General features: G+C 36.9%; 1 protein-coding gene across 1 annotated transcript; it reads right to left on the bottom strand.

Annotated features, from left to right (window-relative positions):
* Nucleotides 1-9,617: 9,617 nt before the first annotated feature.
* Nucleotides 9,618-11,804, bottom strand: LOC137826475 (E3 ubiquitin-protein ligase WAV3-like). The gene is made up of 2 exons (XM_068632451.1): nucleotides 11,548-11,804; nucleotides 9,618-11,467 (listed from the first exon to the last, which is right to left on the bottom strand). Exons 1-2 carry the CDS (start codon nucleotides 11,737-11,739, stop codon nucleotides 9,728-9,730), a joined length of 1,932 nt encoding a protein of 643 aa, XP_068488552.1. The 5' UTR covers nucleotides 11,740-11,804; the 3' UTR covers nucleotides 9,618-9,727.
* Nucleotides 11,805-17,195: the final 5,391 nt, after the last annotated feature.

Genomic DNA, 17,195 nt, shown 5'->3' with positions numbered 1-17,195 from the left:
CCACTTATCAGAATGGATTTATTCAAAGAAATATCTTAGTGGCGTGAAGAATACGCAACATTATTAGGTGGTCATCAACGGGTAGAACATATCAAGAGATCCCTACTAGTGGATGAGTTGTTAGTGGTAAGTGTATATTCATAAGAGTCATGTGCATTGATTAATTGAACTTGTATGCTATCTAATTTCATTATTGTATTTTGCAGGCTAGTGTTGACAAATGGATGACAATACCGGATATGGGATACTTAATAGCAAGCAGATACAATATTATCTTAGTTTGTTTGTCTTTGAAACAAAATATTACTATTTTCCCATTACATACTGCACCCCCTACCGATGTTGGTCTACACCGATTACTATGTATTGGTCATGTATATGATTCACACTTTGTGCAGGTAAAAATGGTTGATGATTGTCCCATACCTACCACTGACATTTTATGGTGTACACATTGTTACCCAGAGGCAAGGTTATGGTCATCATATTACGTTGGTAGGATGCAATCTTTTACCCAATTAATTAGTATTAGTCCGACATATGTGAACCTTGGAGACAATTGATGTAGACATAATTTATAATGTGGGGTTCTTATTCATAATTTATTACTTAACTTCTTATTCATAATTTATTACTTAACTTCTTATTCATAATTTATTACTTCATTTCCGATTCATAATGAATTCGTGTTTATGTCAGATAAAAATAAAATAGCAAACACTACAACATAAATTAATTAAACCATATTGTACACATACAAAGTTATTATTATTACAATCATGTAATAAAACAAAATATCAACGACGTCCACGAACATTACGTGATCGTCTAGTGTACACCGCCCCGTCATCTGTCACGCTTCGGGCTAAATGCAGTGCTGCCTCTGTACTCTCATATGCGTAAGTGCCTTCAGTGACCTGACGACAATCTATCATGCGTTGGAGAATACTAACAATGCGCCTAAATATACCCTGCACCAACTTCAAAATAAATTAAACTTCTCAAATATATTGTTTAATCACATAACAATAAAAAAAAACTTACTGAATGTGCACACTCATCTTGAGACGAGAGACCTGCCTGCTCAGCATTTGGACTACGAAGGCGACGACGTGGTACAACACTGGGTCGATCTCCAAGCTCACCTCTGCGAATGTATGGGTGTGACATCGTCCTGAACTAAGACATGTACTCAGGAACACATGCAGATGGACTAGCATATGTCTCTGTTATAAGCTGCCCAATCGTAGGTGACCCGAGAATAAATAAATGGTCTCAAATGGCCTGCTCAATCTGTGGTCCTCATATGGAGTCCAGATGACGTCATCGTGTGTGAGCCCATCCAACTGCACCCGCACATCACCAACCGCACAAATCTGATGGGCAACAATGTATCGTGCTGCCCGCGGATGTACCTCGTCATATGAGGGATTAATATCCCTTCTTCCCATGTCCGAGAAGTGCTCATAAATCCATGCTTGCGTAATTCCATTATATTAATTATAAAATATTTAATACAAAAAATTATGGAATGTAACATGTGATTGCTAATTATTTGTATGGTTTCATACCTGAACAAGTGTCACATAACTGCCCAACTGCTTTGTGTTAAAGTAGGAGGCATCCTTCAACTGCTCATATAGATGTGTAAGTGTTGCTGCTCCCCATGCGTATCCACCGCACATACGAAGATTGTTGAATAACAACAAGTACGAAACAGATACAGATGTGGCACTTTTATCTGCAAAAATAGTGCATCCAACCACATGCAACAAGTAAGCTCTAGCAGCACACTCCCAAGCCTCTTGAGCGCAATATTTCGCATATATATCTCGAAGCCAACTCAATCGTACGTGGACGCCTCGACACTGCCTCATCTCAGCCTTCCCACGAGCCTCCTCCACCCCTAATAACTCAGTTAAAATAGTTGCAACTCCGTTGTACTCTAAGGGCACATACGTAGGGAATTGACCCAAAATGGGGAGGTGTAAAAGAGATGACACATCATCAAGTGTGATGGTCATCTCACCTATGGGAAGGTGGAAGGAGTTTGTCTCAGCATGCCACTTTTCAACAAAGGCTGAAATCAACCCTTGTCCCCCACCTCATAGCTTATATTGCACACACTAAATAATCCAGAATTTTGTATAAGAACTTCAATCTCAGCATGAGGCATCCCAAATTTACGTAATTTCCTACCGTGGGATACCAATTTAAGTTCTCCCCGATCCTAATACAAAATTTGTATATATTTAATATAATTAAATCAATTTAAACAATAATTAACAAAAACAATTTAATTGAAGGTTTTTTCGTTCTTACCTCACCATCCCAAAGCTTAACAACAACATGGTCAGCAAAATTTACCAGCAAAGACATATCAGAAGGTCCTCCAGGAAACCCTTCTCCCTGGTCCATTTGCCTATCATCATGTAATTCTTGTTGATTGTCATTATCAATATTAACATCACCAATTATTTCCTCCACAACACCTCGATCTCTTCTACGGACGGATGCCGTTGGTCTTATTCGATCATGACCTTGAGATCCACCACCTCTTGTTTTAGCCATATCTGTCATAGGTGAACCATGGCACATAATCTAAAAAAAAGTTCTTCAACTGGAAACAAAATAAACTAAACAAGATTGCATAAGTGAAACTCCAAAAAAAAGTCACTTCCGGATTAGCTAATCTGAAATCCTAAAATTAATACTACCGGATTATCTAATCCGAAACCAACAATTAAAAAACACATACCGGATTATATAACTAATTAATCACTACCAGACTATTTAATCCGAAAACCTATGTAATCCGGAACTATTCAAAAAGACTACCGGATTATTTAATCCAAAAACCTATGTAATCTGGAACTATTCAAAAAGACTACTGGATTATTTAATCCGAAACCTATGTAATCCGGAACTATTGAAAAAGACTACCGGATTTGGAACTATTGAAAAAGACTACCGGATTATTGAATACGGAACCTAACTACACACTACCGGATTTAAAAATCTCTGTGATGCGGAACAAAACAATGCATGCTTTAAAACAATTCCTTTACAAAAAAATCTGGAACTAACCTTTTCTGTGTTGGATGAAGAGGCTCAATGCTTCAACAATGATTTGGAGTTACAATGGAAGTGAATGGTGACAAGGATGGGGCTGCTGGGCGAGAATGGAGGTTGCTGGTCGTTTGAAGAAAAGGAGGTGAATGAGAGGGGTGGGTGCCGTCGCGCCTTCTGCTGCTGTGAGACGAAGCAAAGAGATAAAACAAAGTGGGCTGGGGTAAAATTAGGTTTAGTTTTAAATTTTTAATATTATTTTACTGAGGGGCATAATAGTAAAATCAAGTTTACTATGGGGGTGGCTGAAGAAGGGATGAAGGTGCAGGAAGAAGCACTCAGTGCAAGGGGTTGGTTGTATGGGTCAATCAACGCTGTTAGGACCTAGTTTCGTCACAGTCCAATCCAATAAGATTGTTTCTTCCTGCACCTCCATAGGTTCTTCTGCCACCCCCATACAAAACGTGAAAATACTTTTTTTATCCTTTTTTGTCACCTCCAAAGAATAGCTTCCAGATTATGTAATCCGAACAAACATTTGAAAAAAGACTTCCGGATGGCATAATCCAAAAGCTAAAAAAGACTTCCAAATTATGTAATGATGCATATGAAAAAAGACTTCCAGATTATGTAATCCTGAAGCTAATTACGTATTACAAAGTGATATATTTGGAAATATGAAAATTTATGAAGGTGAGAACCATCCAATAATTAGAGAATATAGGAGACAAATCAAGAATAAATTAGAACAAAAATGTTGATGAGTGACTTACATATAATATACATTTCAAATAAAAATAAATAAAACGTTAATATTTTGTTTATATTTCTTTCGGATTAAAAAAATCTCATTTATTATGATTTATTATTAGTTAAGATTACAAAAATGGACAAAATATAGATTCAACTCATTAATTAATTAGTAGCGTGATTATTTTATTCTTAAATGCAAATGAAAGTTATTATCATGACTCAAGTGTTTCTTCTATTACGATTAAAATAAAGATTTTGATATATATCAATTAACTTTTAGATATGAAATGTCACATAAAGATTTTTCCAGTTAAACAATAATCTAGTGACTAAATCAAATCATGTACTAAGGCTTCAACTAGTCCAGTTCTTAGCATTTTTTTATAATACATCACTTTACATTTCTTGATAATACTCCCAGTATAAAATAATCTTGTCATCCAACATAATATGAGTTTATGGTAAATTTATTAATTTTACTAATTTAAAAAATTAAATAGGAAAAAATTATTAATTTGCCACTAGAAATATATCAACAATACATTAAATTCTATTTAACCACGCTAAAACTTACTGAACATTAATGTTTATTTAGCACATTTTTTTAAATTCAAACAAAATTTAATGAATAAACTAATGTATACTAAAGAAGAAGATGATACCAATTCAATTGGAAAAGCATGTGTTAAAACTAGAGGACACAACATCCAAATTTATTTCCAAATAAGACAATAACAATAACTTAAAACACAAAACTAAAACAAAACAATGACACTGATAAATAATCAGAGAACAAAAGAATCACGTCCGTCCACCTTAGATCAAACAATGACTAGAGAAGAACACATACACGTGGGAGTTCAGAAACATACAAAATCTTCGCCCTTTGAAACTCAATCTATGTCCACCTTCCACTTCACCATTTTTTATCTATAGTAACATTTTCATAGTAACATTTTTTTACATAAATATCACTATAAATAAAATAAACATAGATTTTAATTACTATTGTAACAATATTTATATAAATGTCATTATAGACAAAATAAACAGTAACATTTTATAAATAAATATTATAGTTAGTAAATTTAAACTAGTATCATATTTTAAATTTTTTAACTTAATACTTTTTTTTGAATATTTACATAACTGTAAATTCGTAAAATTATCAGTTTCAACTCACTCGGTCAAATTTGTTTTTCTTTCTAAATCTCAATCTTATTTTTTCTGAGTCAATTCTTGACTTTCTGTTGTTTCCCTCTCATTCTTACTCTCTAAATCTTAATCTATCACGTTCCTCTTCCTCACTCTCTCAGTGTCATTCCTCTTCCTCACTTGTTGGAGATCTCACATCGACTAGAGATTAGAGCATTTCATTGTATATAAGTGGGTGCAAACCTCACTTTATAAGCCGATTTTATGAGGTTTAGTTAGATTTAAAGTTCACTTCTTAATATGGTAATATAAGAAAATGAGTTTTTGACCATGATGGGGTTTTTTTTTTGTTTTTACCAAAATGGTGTCCGTTTAAAAAAAAATTACAAATTTAGGCAAGTCATGCCAATTTGACACGACTTCATATGCACAAATCGTCCCAATTTGGCACGACTCTGCCATGTCATAATGAAGTCGTGCCAACTTGGCACGACTACTGTCATGTCATACTGAAGTCGTGCCAACTTGCTACGACTTCTACCATGTCATAATTTTATTTTTAAAAAAATTTTATTGTTTATATATTGGGTAGTAAGTTATGTAATGTAAAAAATTAATTTGATACATAATTTTCTAAGAGTGTTAGTTTTAAGGAACAAAAAAATTGGATAATCGTGTATCACAATTATTCATTTTGTTTTTTCTGAAGTAATAATTTTTTTTATCACAATTCAAATAATACATTTTTTAAACATGTTTATTTTTTTAATGTCATTTATATTAAAATATAAAAAGGTATAAGTACTGCAATTATTTTTGAAATAATTAAATAATTTAAAAATAATTATATAAATTTTAAATAAGTCAAATAATATAAATAATTTGTAATTATTTTGAAATAATTAAATAATTTAAAAATAATTATATATCCAATTTTTTTTCTTAAAACTAACACTCTTAGAAAATTATGTATCAAATTAATTTTTAACATTACATAACTTACTACCCAATATATAAACAATAAAATTAAAAAATAAAATAAAAAATTAAGATGTGGTAGATTCATGCCAAGTTGGCACGACTTTAGTATGATAGGACAGAAGTCGTGTCAAGTTGGCACGACTTTAGTATGACATGGCAGAGTTGTGTCAAATTGGAACGATTTGTGCATATGAAGTCGTGCCAAATTGGCACGACTTGCCTAAATTTGTAATTTTTTTAAACGGACTCCATTTTGGTAAAATCCAAAAAAAATAACCCCATCATGGTTAAAAACCCTAAGAAAATTGTATATAAGAAGATGGTAAGAAAAATTAAGATTATTATAAGAAAATTATATATAAAAAGATGGTAAGAAAAATGAAGATTCTTTATTCGTTTATGTGTGTATTTACATCACTCCATATATAGGAAAAATATATACAAGTGAGTTTGCTGCTATATGTAATGCCGCTTGATTGTCACATAAAAGTTAAGCAAGCAAGTTACATGGTACCTTTGAGTCCCGCAACAGATATCGTAACCAAACTATCTCTAAACTAATATTGGTCATCGTGCAGTATTCTGCTTCCGCAGATGATCTTGATACGTTTGCCTTTTTTTTTTTACTTCCATGAGATAATAGAAGAACCAAGAAAAATCTTTTTGATGAAAGTCCTCTTAAAAGGTGGAAACCTAGGAGGTGTTTGAAAATCATCCCTAAAATTCTTTAAGAAAGTTGGTAAGTAGGTATAAATCTTTGGTAATAAAAAAGAGAAGGAAGAAGTATATCGTGAAGGCGCATTTCATTTTTTATTTTTGTTTTATTTGAATTTGGTCTTGATTTACCTCTTGTAACATTATGGTTCTTTTACTTGGACAATTGGCGGCTATGTACCTAAAACCTAAACATTTAAAACATTTTTGTGCTTGAAGTTTTGGTGGGTGACTTAGTGGTGGAGGTAGAAGGATTGTGTTGAGAAATTTTTTGGTGAGAAGTGATGTCTTTTGAAAAATGGGAAGGAGAAGTTTTTGTAGAAATGTTGTTTGCACCCTTCCCGGAAGGTTTGTAGAAACCATTAGGAGTATTTTTGAAATTTGTTTTTTTTTTAAATTTGTGATTCCACCTTGATGGCTAGGTGAACCAACATCTTTAAGAAAGAATACTCATGTATTTCTACAACATCTCGAATTTCTCTCCTCAAACCACTCACAAACCGAGTTATCTTTGACTCATCACTATTAGGCATATTAAATTTAGTCAAAGTTGTTTCTGACTCTTTCAAATTATTCCTTTACCGTCCCGCATAGGCCCGCCCCGCATAGAATCTGCAAGTTGATTTTTCTAGCCCGCCCCGCATAAGGATTGGCCCGCGAGTCTGTGGGTTAGCCTGCATAAGAATTTTTTTTTAAATAAAAATTTTGATTTTTTTGATTTAGATGCATTAGGTAAATAGTTTCATAATATTATTTTCATGAGACATGCGTAGTAAGATGTTATTAAAATTTTCAGAATGTGAAATATGAGGCTACATGAAGAAAATATGAAGGTGCAAATTTATTTTTTTTACATTTTAAAGTTATGCGGGTTATGCGGGCCAACCTGCCCCGCTCCGCATGACTCGCCCCATTTTGCCACTCCTATGCACCACCGCCTCCTAACATTTCTACCTGACAAGACTAAGAAAGAAAACTCATAAGACAAATAATAATAAGATCACCTCGTGACAAAACGTTTCATAGATAATTTGTCTACTATTATGTAGTAACAAGGTTATTATCCAAATTATTGCTGCATTTCCTTTTTTTTAATTAATCTATGACTCTACTTGTCTTATTTACTATTTTTTTTTAACTAAAGTTCACACAAAATAATAAACAATTTTTTTTTTCAAAATAATCAAACACATTATTATAATATTTCATAAAAGAATTAAATATATTATTAAAGAATTAATCGCGTAATTTTAATTCTAATACTAAATAATTATTTAAATAAATTAAATAATTTATTACAAAAGTTGATAAATAGTTTAAGAAAATTATCACACAATTTATTACAAATTATTTTTCTATATTTTTATCAAATTAATCTATTGTTTTTTTACAAATCATTACACCCTATTTTTCTATTACCAACATGTTTCTCATTCTTAATACATTATAATAAATAATTTATTAAAATAATTATTAAATTATTCAATAGAAATAGTATACAATTTATTGAATAAATAATTATAAATCATTCAAGAAAACTATCACACAATTTACTACAATTTTTTTTTTCATTGTTTTTTTTTTAAAATCATTCTTCTACATTCATATAGTCCAATTTACCTTAACTATCCTAAAATAAAAATAAGTTAAAATCATCCATCCATAAGTGATACAACTTAATGATAGACATCGTCATACATTCATAACTTTTAGTATATTATTTTTTAACAAATTGTGTCACTTATATGCAATTTCACCCTTGAAAAAATACATTTCTCAAAGATGAACACAAATGAAAGTTATACTCAATAACCACGATTTCTTTAATTCTATTTTTCGCAATCAAAGGTCATGTTTTTGACAAAATGTATATTAAAAGTGAAGTCGCTCTCAAAGATGACAACTTCATAAATATAAAGTAATCCTTGGTAACCCAACAATTTTCATAAAATTTTTAACATATATCCATTCTAATAATTTATGAACAAAATTGAACCATTCAGTGAACTGGTAGCCACATAGTATGAGTTGAATTAGAGTACATATTTGCTGAGGGATGGCCAGCTAGCTAGCATATAAGAGGGAGTTTCCTGCACTACCAAGAAAACAAAGTCATATATGCATAGCATCAACACATGGTTATGGTAGCAGATTTTGATGGATTGGACAACTGAGACATTGCTGTGTTGGGTTCCACATCTCTGAATATATATATATTTACTTATTCAACACCATCTTAATACCTACAAACGTGGCCATGTCAAAGCTTCGTACATGACAGAGGCTGTTCCAAGAGAACGATTTTGAATTGAACTGTGACGACATATGGTATGAGTAATCAAGAATAGCATTTATGATACCCCTTTAGACTCATCTTCTTGGATTCTTCATCAAATCTAGCTATATATCTAAACAGCGTCTCATTTCTGATTTTGAATTTAAGATAAAAATAATTACACAGAATTTATTATAGAAAAGTAAAAATCAGAAGAGGAGAATGTTACACTGGGGCTGCTGTGGGGAATTCTACATTTCACCATAGCTAGCTATCAAAGATATGATATGTCTAATGATTTGCAATGTAATTTTTAAAAAAAAGTTTGGAAAAGTATCCAATTATTATTATTATTCAATGTAATCATTTGTTCATCATTATTCGTCCAAACCACTCCATTTTATGTGCTATTCTATGCCAGATTATTCAACCAAAAGATCAGTTTAAGTGTTTTTTACTCACATTCCTAGTCCGATTCTTGATCATTCCAAAACCCTAACTCTTATTATTCCTCCTAATAATAAAACAGGACAACGAAAAACGTTATCTTGTTGAAACATTTACTTGTCTCAGCGTGTGAATAGTTTGAATTCTTATATTAATTCAACCATGTATTATGTGTTGATTGATGCAATAAAAAACTTAAGATTTAGAATTAACCTACTATATGTATGGAAAGGGCAACAACTCTGCTATATTACACACTTAATTTTATTTTGTACATTTTCAGGAACCAACATTATCTATTTTAAAATAGAAATAACAGCTAAGCGTTGTTTATTAAAACCTAGCATTCTCGAAGCCGTGCAAGTCGCTAACTTTATTCAACGACTTCTTCATCCTGGCCATTTTAGCCAGCTTCTCAGCGGCTCTCCAAGCCGATGTCGGCGTCAACTCTTCGCCGCCATCATCCACCAACCTTACTTCCCTCTCGCTCTCTCTACTCCGCCCTGTCGCCACCGTCTCCCGCTGGTGTCTCCTCCACTGAAGCTCCGCAAGTTCGGCGTCTAAGCCGCGCACGTAATCCCCAGCCGAGCCGAACTTCTCTAGAAGCGCGCGAGCCGAAGCGAGCAAATGATGAGCGCTCAAAAACTCGTTATGTTTCTCCAGCCTCCGTGACTCGGCTACTGCTCGGCTCGTTATAAACACGTTCCTCAGCCGCTCAACCCTGCCGCTGCAGAGTGAAGAATTCTTAGGCGGCACCACTGTAAACGTGTGTTCTGCACCGTACACGAATTTTTTAGACGCTGTGTCTTTGTTGACACACCGCACTGTCATCACGTGGTGGTTCCGCAAAGCTGACGTTGGCACTCTAATCTCCACCAACAACTCCTTCTCTTCTTCGCCGTATAAATCACCAAGCCGTGCCGCGTTTGCGCTGAGCGCGGTGGGTCCCCCGCTGCATGAATAAACCGCTCGAATTTCAGCCGGCGCCGAGAAGCCAAGCTGAATTCTCAAATCCTGCACCGCCACACTGAATGTTCTGTTAACGTATTCGATAAAATCATCCTCAAAAGGTTCCGGTGTTAAACCGGTCTTTTTTATGTCGAACCCAAACGCATGAACCGGAACTTCGACACTATCCAACCGGATAGAGGACACGTAGCTCAAGCATCTCCATTGATTGCTGTTCTTGCTGTTGTCATTACCGTCCGATAGAAGCAAAATCCTCGCTAGAGGGTTTTTCTCTCTGCGATCTTCCAGAACCTTCCCGGCTTTCTTTATCACTTCTTCACCGCTGTATCCTTGGCCACACTGGACCCGATCCACCACGCGCCGAGCCGTGCGTTGTCCCTGAGCCGTCATTCTACGCAGAGGTAACAACCGCTTCGAGTCACCCGATGAAGCCACGACGGCAAGCCGGTCAGCCGCCCCAAGAGAGGATACAATCAATCGCATCACGCGCTTTAACACGTGAAGCTTCACTCCGTCCATACTGTTGCTAACGTCAAGCACCGCTACGAGATCCATAGGAGGACGTCGCCGCAGCGGCGGAGACGGCGATGGAGCCTTGACTCGTAAAACCACAGCACGAGTTTCGAAGCTTTGCGAAGCTGATATGACTGCGCACTCCGGCATGAGCTTGACTCGAACGGTTTTTGACTCAGCGTTGTGTCGTAAAGAGGATTGCGGATTTGGACGGACGAAAAATCCAGGGAACTCTGATATGTCATCGTTTTCTTCTTGATCCTCGTGCGTGCTTTCATCGGCTTCGGGAATTGGAAGGATTTGCGTGGAGCACGTGAAAGAAGAAGGAAGAGGCTCGTCGTCGTCGTAGGAAGCTTCCGAATGGGAGGAAAGAGGAGCGAGTTGTTTCTGGTCTGGGGTTCGAACTGTGCGAAGGACGGCGTCGTTTTGCTGGAGCGGGACGTCGTTCCACGTGGCATTGCAGACGGGGCAGACGTGGGAGCGTGCATGGGAAACGACGCATGGGAAATGAAACGCGTGACCACACTCTGCAGTGTAAATGGCCGTTCCCTGTCCCCTCTTCATGCTATTCGAACAGATTCCGCAATTACTCTGTAATTTCGAAATAACAGTAATTTTTGTTAGAGATAAAAAGGAAAATTGTGGAAGAGAAATAGCAGAAGGTTGCTTACTCTGAATTTGAAGGTGGTTTTGAGGAGGGAGAGCGGAGAAGATGGAGGGTGGTGGTGCAGCGACGGTGAGGAGAGGAAGCTGAATCTGACGCAGCTTCCGATGGAAGGAGTGGGGCTTTGGGTTGTGTGTTTGGAGTGTATTGTGGATTCTGGGTCGCTGGTGCAAAAGGCTCTTCTCCAAGCGGTTCCCATGATTATGAGAGATCCAAGGTACTATGCTGTTTGATTGCTCTTTCTTCTCTTGCTTTCCATCTCTATCTACACCTTTTTATATTTCAAAACTTTCTCTTAACATCTCACACGTAAAATCCTTTTATTTTTATTTTTTTGAATACATTATTTTCATCTCTAAAGAAAACTAAAGTAATAGGTATAGGAACTAAAATTGATTACTAATAAATGTATTAACTAAAAGGTGCAATTTATCTCACTATATAAACTAAATCAATGATGAAACTTTGCATAATTTTTACGTTTTAGCTCTTATATTTTTAATTTTTAAACCTATATTTATTAATCTATTTTAGTTTTTTTCTAAAACACATATTTTAATTTATTTTAGTTTCTAAAAGGTAAAAAATGTTTAAAAAGCATATAAGCAATGATTAAAATATATAATCTGTTAAGTGAGTAATTAAACTAGCAATTATAATATAGGTTGTTTAGTGTACAATATATTTATCAATATATATATATATATATATATATTCAATTTTATATTCATTAATATTTAAAGTAACATAATTAATCAACATTTTAAAGGTAGGAAAATTTATCATTTTAATGTAATTTTTTAAATTACCAAAATAGACAAATTATAGGAAAAGTATAAAATTGGATAAGTTGTGTTTGGAAAATATGAAAATATGATTTCATTTCAAGGAAATTGTAAACATTATTTCTACTTTTTATTTTTCACAAACGGATTGTCAAAGAAGTTGTAAAAGAATATTGTAAAAGAATATTATGAGATAAGGTTGGCTTCAAAAGATGATATAAAAATCCAAGTGGATAGAGTAGAGTGCTGCACTTGGGGATGTAGAAAATTAAAGAAGCAGTTTGACAATATGGGAGTTTAAAAAGCATGGTCCAGATGGACTCACTTTTAGCTTCATTAAGAAGCAGCATTGGGATGTGTTAAAAGTAGAGATCTTCTAGGCAGTCAACTACTTCCAAGCCACGGGGAAAATACAGGGGTGTAACACATCCTTCATATCCCTAGTGCTTAACTATAATCCTATAGGTTTGAAAGATTACTCGCCTATCCATATATAAGATTATGTCAAGACTCCTAGCTAAGAGACTTAAAACTATGTTGCACAAGCTAATAGAAGAATCACAAACTATTTTCATTACATGTTAGGGATTGTTTCATAGTGTTCTTGTTGTGACTAATGAGTTGTTAAATAGTTAACCGAGAAAAGAATCAAATAACAATATGAAATTGGAAATGAAAAATGAAAAATGTATAGATATGAATATGAATTTTAATTATTTTTTATTCTAATTAATTTTAGTCAAATTGTAATTGGAAATGAGAAATGTACACGGGGTTAGAACTAAGAGAATGATTTGAACACTCGTCAGTCAATCAGTTCTTCATTTCTTCTTCTCAAAGTGGGCTCCTCACTCTTCTTTTGCTGCTTTATCTCTCGTCTTCGTGAACTCCAAGCTCGGATGGTATCTGCAAAAGGCACTCCAACGCTCAAATGAAAATTCGGTATTCGACACTCGGTGCTATTAATATTGTATGATGACGTACCTGATTCTTGAAATTTGTGCTTATTTATATGATTATCATGGTCCCTTTGTTATTGGACTGAATTAGGAAGTTGGGTCATGATTAAGAGTGCATTACCTAGTGCTTGATTGCTAATTAGTCTCGTTAATCCTGTTTAGGCGTAATGATTTTGGTTGTGTCAGTCGGTTTTGACCGGATGACGAGTCAGAGTGTCGATCGTGCAGACCCTACCAATACACTTGCCCTCTAGGCTCGAAGATAGCTAATTTGAACACGTGATGGCTGGGCTTCTCGAGGTCTGACGTGACATTGGCAGAGCCAAACGCGTGGCGTGACCAGTAATGATGACTTAGGTTTTTTGGTGTCATTCGTTGAGGACCGTTGGATTGAGGGAGATCTAACGGTTGAGAGGAGAGCGACACTTGTCTCCCCTCCTTTGCAAAGGCTATAAATAGTGGTCCCCTCACTGCTCCTTGCTCTGACACCCGAAACCTACTCGTCCTGGCGCACTACTTTCCTTACCTAAGAGGTTAATCATATCTTCCTTGTCTTTTTCTTTGTCATCCTCTTCATCTTCTTCTCCTTCATCCTCGTCTTCTTTTTCTTTTGGCTCTTCCACGACTGAGCCCCTGTCGGTCGGGGCAATTCAAACATTGGTCCCTGTGAAGGATGTTGTAAGGGCGGATGACCCAGAAGGTGCTGCTGACCGTTCAGATCCTTTTGAACAGTCATCCCACCTCTTTGGATTTGACTAGGTAGATCCTAAGGTAACTGGGTTTACCTCTGCCATCCTGGATGGGCCATCCATCTCTTCTTTTATAGGAAAGCACACCATTTTGAAGCCAGATGCCAGCGATGGTATTTTGGCTATTGATTATTGTCAACCAATCGATACCATATGTGTGGGTCGGTCTCCCCAGAGGGTCTCTTCTTCTTCGTCTATTCTTGCCTTTTTTCTAACCTACATGTCGCCTTTCCTTTTGATGATTTCATTATGGGTGTCATTCAAACGCTCAATGTGGAACCCTCTCAACTCCACCCAAACACTTTGGCTTCGCTCCAAACCTTTCGCATCATATATGACATGTTTCGTCTCTCCCCGACTCCTTCAACCTTATTAAGCTCTTATACCTCTCATCCAACCAAATCTGTTAGCTAGCTGTCGTTTATCAGTCGGCCAGGTAACATTTTGTTTAACCCTTACACTATCTCATACAAAAATTTCAAAGAAAAGTTCTTCAAAAATTTTGTTAAGCTCGAGGGCATGAGGCTTTTCTTTGATGAAGCCGATAAGTCCAAGTTTCTCTTGTATTGGACTAGGAACCCTACCTGGTTTAAGGAGTGGCCTCGTTTGGGAGCAAGAAATTTATTCTCTTTTTTATAATCTCTCTCGAAGGCTCCCTACAAGAAAATTGTTAACCGTGTACAAGTCGTCTCAATGGTGGACGAACTTTCATGGTATGTTTACATTGTTCTCTGCTTCGGTCGGCCAAAGGTTTTTAACTTAAGTATTTTTTTCTTGATGCATATATTATGATTAAAGAGACTCTCTGGTCGGGCAGTACTATGGTTGCTTTTCGTGCCAAATCCCTCAAGAGGGGCAGAGGTAGAGGAATCTTGAGACATTGCGATCGCTAACCCTTCTGCTTCCAAGGTTGGTCCTTCAACTGTTGCTGATGGAGGCAGGAAAAGAAAGAGAGGAAAGAGACCTCCAACACTGCCAAGACCACTCGGTCTTCGGGTGGCACCCCGAGACGTCCTCCACCTCCCTCCCCGATTTGTTTGTGGTCCACCTCACCGGTCGATGTTGTCGGTTCTATTGTTAGTGTCGCCCCTACCTTCAAAGCTCTCATGCACCCTTGGTTGTTCTTGGGGGCAATCTTCATTTCTCAAGGGGTGTCCAGGTCGATCTATCGTTGACCTTTGAAAACCTTCTCGCTGCCATCCTTTAGTAGGATCTGCTCCTGGCTAATTGAGATGCAATGTCGGGGTCTCTTCATGACTCAATTGGTCGCTAATGTCCGAGGCCGAAAGGTCGAGGAGAAATCGCGACTTGAACATGAGCTGGCCGAGAACTCCAGCTCGCTGAAGTCATCTTTGGAGGTGGTCTAGGCCTTCAAGTCCAGAATGGATAAAGTTGGGGCCGAACTCTAGCTGGCCGAGGTGAGGGCGACCGAGCTGGAGAGGAGGGAAAAGGAGAAGAGTCCGGGGCCACCGTCAAGATCTAGAAAGCTCTAGAAGAGTCCAAGGTCAAGATCTCGGTGTTGGAAACCGAGAAAGCCTCAGTGAAAGCCGAGCTTGACGAGATCTAAGATGATACCTTGGTGATGTTGGGCGAAGGCTTCAACAAGCCCACTTGTTCTACAACGGGCCACCGTCAGTTAGTACCTTTGACGCTACTAAAGACGTCTATAAGGGCTGACTGGTGCCCTTTGATGAGCTGGAAGCCTTGAAAAATGCGATGCTGAGGACTTCTGCCGAGGAAGTTGAAGATGAAGACCACTAAGTTTAGTCTTTAATGATTTATGTTTTCTTGGGTCGAGGTGTGGCCTTTTCTTTTGTTCCTCCGAGACCGGGGTGTGGCCTCCTCCTCCTTCTTTTTTATGAATATATCGATTGTCTTCTCTTCAATCCTACTTTTCATAATTCAAAAGTTACAAGTTAAAAATTTTAATAGCTAATCGATCAGTATAATCGTAGATAAGAATTATCTTTCTTAAGTTGTTAGTTGTTGAGTCTCGGATGGTATGACCGATGAGGTTGTTTAACCAAAGTCTTTAAGGTATCGGGAGGGTATACCGATTAAGGTTTCGTCCTTGACCGATCTAAGTCTTTAGGTATCGGTAGGGTATATCAGTTAAGGTTACATCCTTGACCGAACCAAGTCTTTAGGTATCGGTAAGGTATACCGGTTCAGGTTACATCCTTGACTCATCCAAGTATTTAGGTATTGGTAGGGTATACCAGCTAAGGTTACATCCATGACTGAACCGAGTCTTTAGATATCGACAAGGTATACTAGTTAAGGTTACATCCTTGACCGAGTTGCCTTTAGGTGTCGGGAGGGTATATAGTTTAAGGTTACATCCTTGACCAAACTGAGTCTATAGGTATCGGCATGGTATACCGGTTAAGATTACATCCTTGACTGAGGTGTCTTTAGGTGTCGAAAGTGTATACAATTCAAGGTTACATCATTGATCGAGCCGAGCGTTGTAAAGTATGTGAATTTATATGCTAATACACATGATTAAGCTTCGTCGTGCTAAGCTTCTTCTTTAATTCGTTAAGGATGACCTTATTCGCTTCCTCGGCCTGCCCGTTAGTCTAGGGGTACTCGACCGAGCTTGTTACCAATTTTATGTCGAGATCCTCAAAAAAGGATTGGAGTCCTTGATCCATGAATTGCCGGACATTATCGATTATGATGGTGTGGGGAACTCCGAACTGACACACAATGCTCTTCCACACAAAGTTTCAGACATTCTTGACCAAGATGGAGGCGACGGACTCGACCTCTATCCATGTGGTGAAATAATCTACCCCGACCAAGAGGAATTTAGTTTTTGCCTGGCTGAAGGGACCAATGATGTTTATTCTTCGAATGGAAAACAACCATGGAGACACCATGTTGTGGAGTGTCTTGGGCTTGAGGTGAGATAGGGGGTCGTATTCCTAACACTTGGTACATTTCTTCACGTATTCTGTACAATCGTTCTGGATGGTTGGCCAGAAGTACTCGACTCTGAGTACCTTGGTGGCCTCCTGCTCGAGTGGTTCCCGCTCGAGTGGTTCCCGCATGCCCCTTCATGGGTTTTCTCAAGGACATACTCTGCCTATTCCTTCATGACACATTTCAGTAACGACCTAGAGTACTCTCTTTTGTAGAGGTCCTGACCGATCATGG

The sequence above is a fragment of the Phaseolus vulgaris genome, chromosome 8 (assembly GCF_000499845.2).
Source record: "Phaseolus vulgaris cultivar G19833 chromosome 8, P. vulgaris v2.0, whole genome shotgun sequence".
Taxonomy (NCBI): domain Eukaryota; kingdom Viridiplantae; phylum Streptophyta; class Magnoliopsida; order Fabales; family Fabaceae; genus Phaseolus; species Phaseolus vulgaris.
The sequence above is the reverse complement of the archived record's forward strand: the minus strand, read 5'-3'. Positions and strand labels throughout refer to the sequence as shown.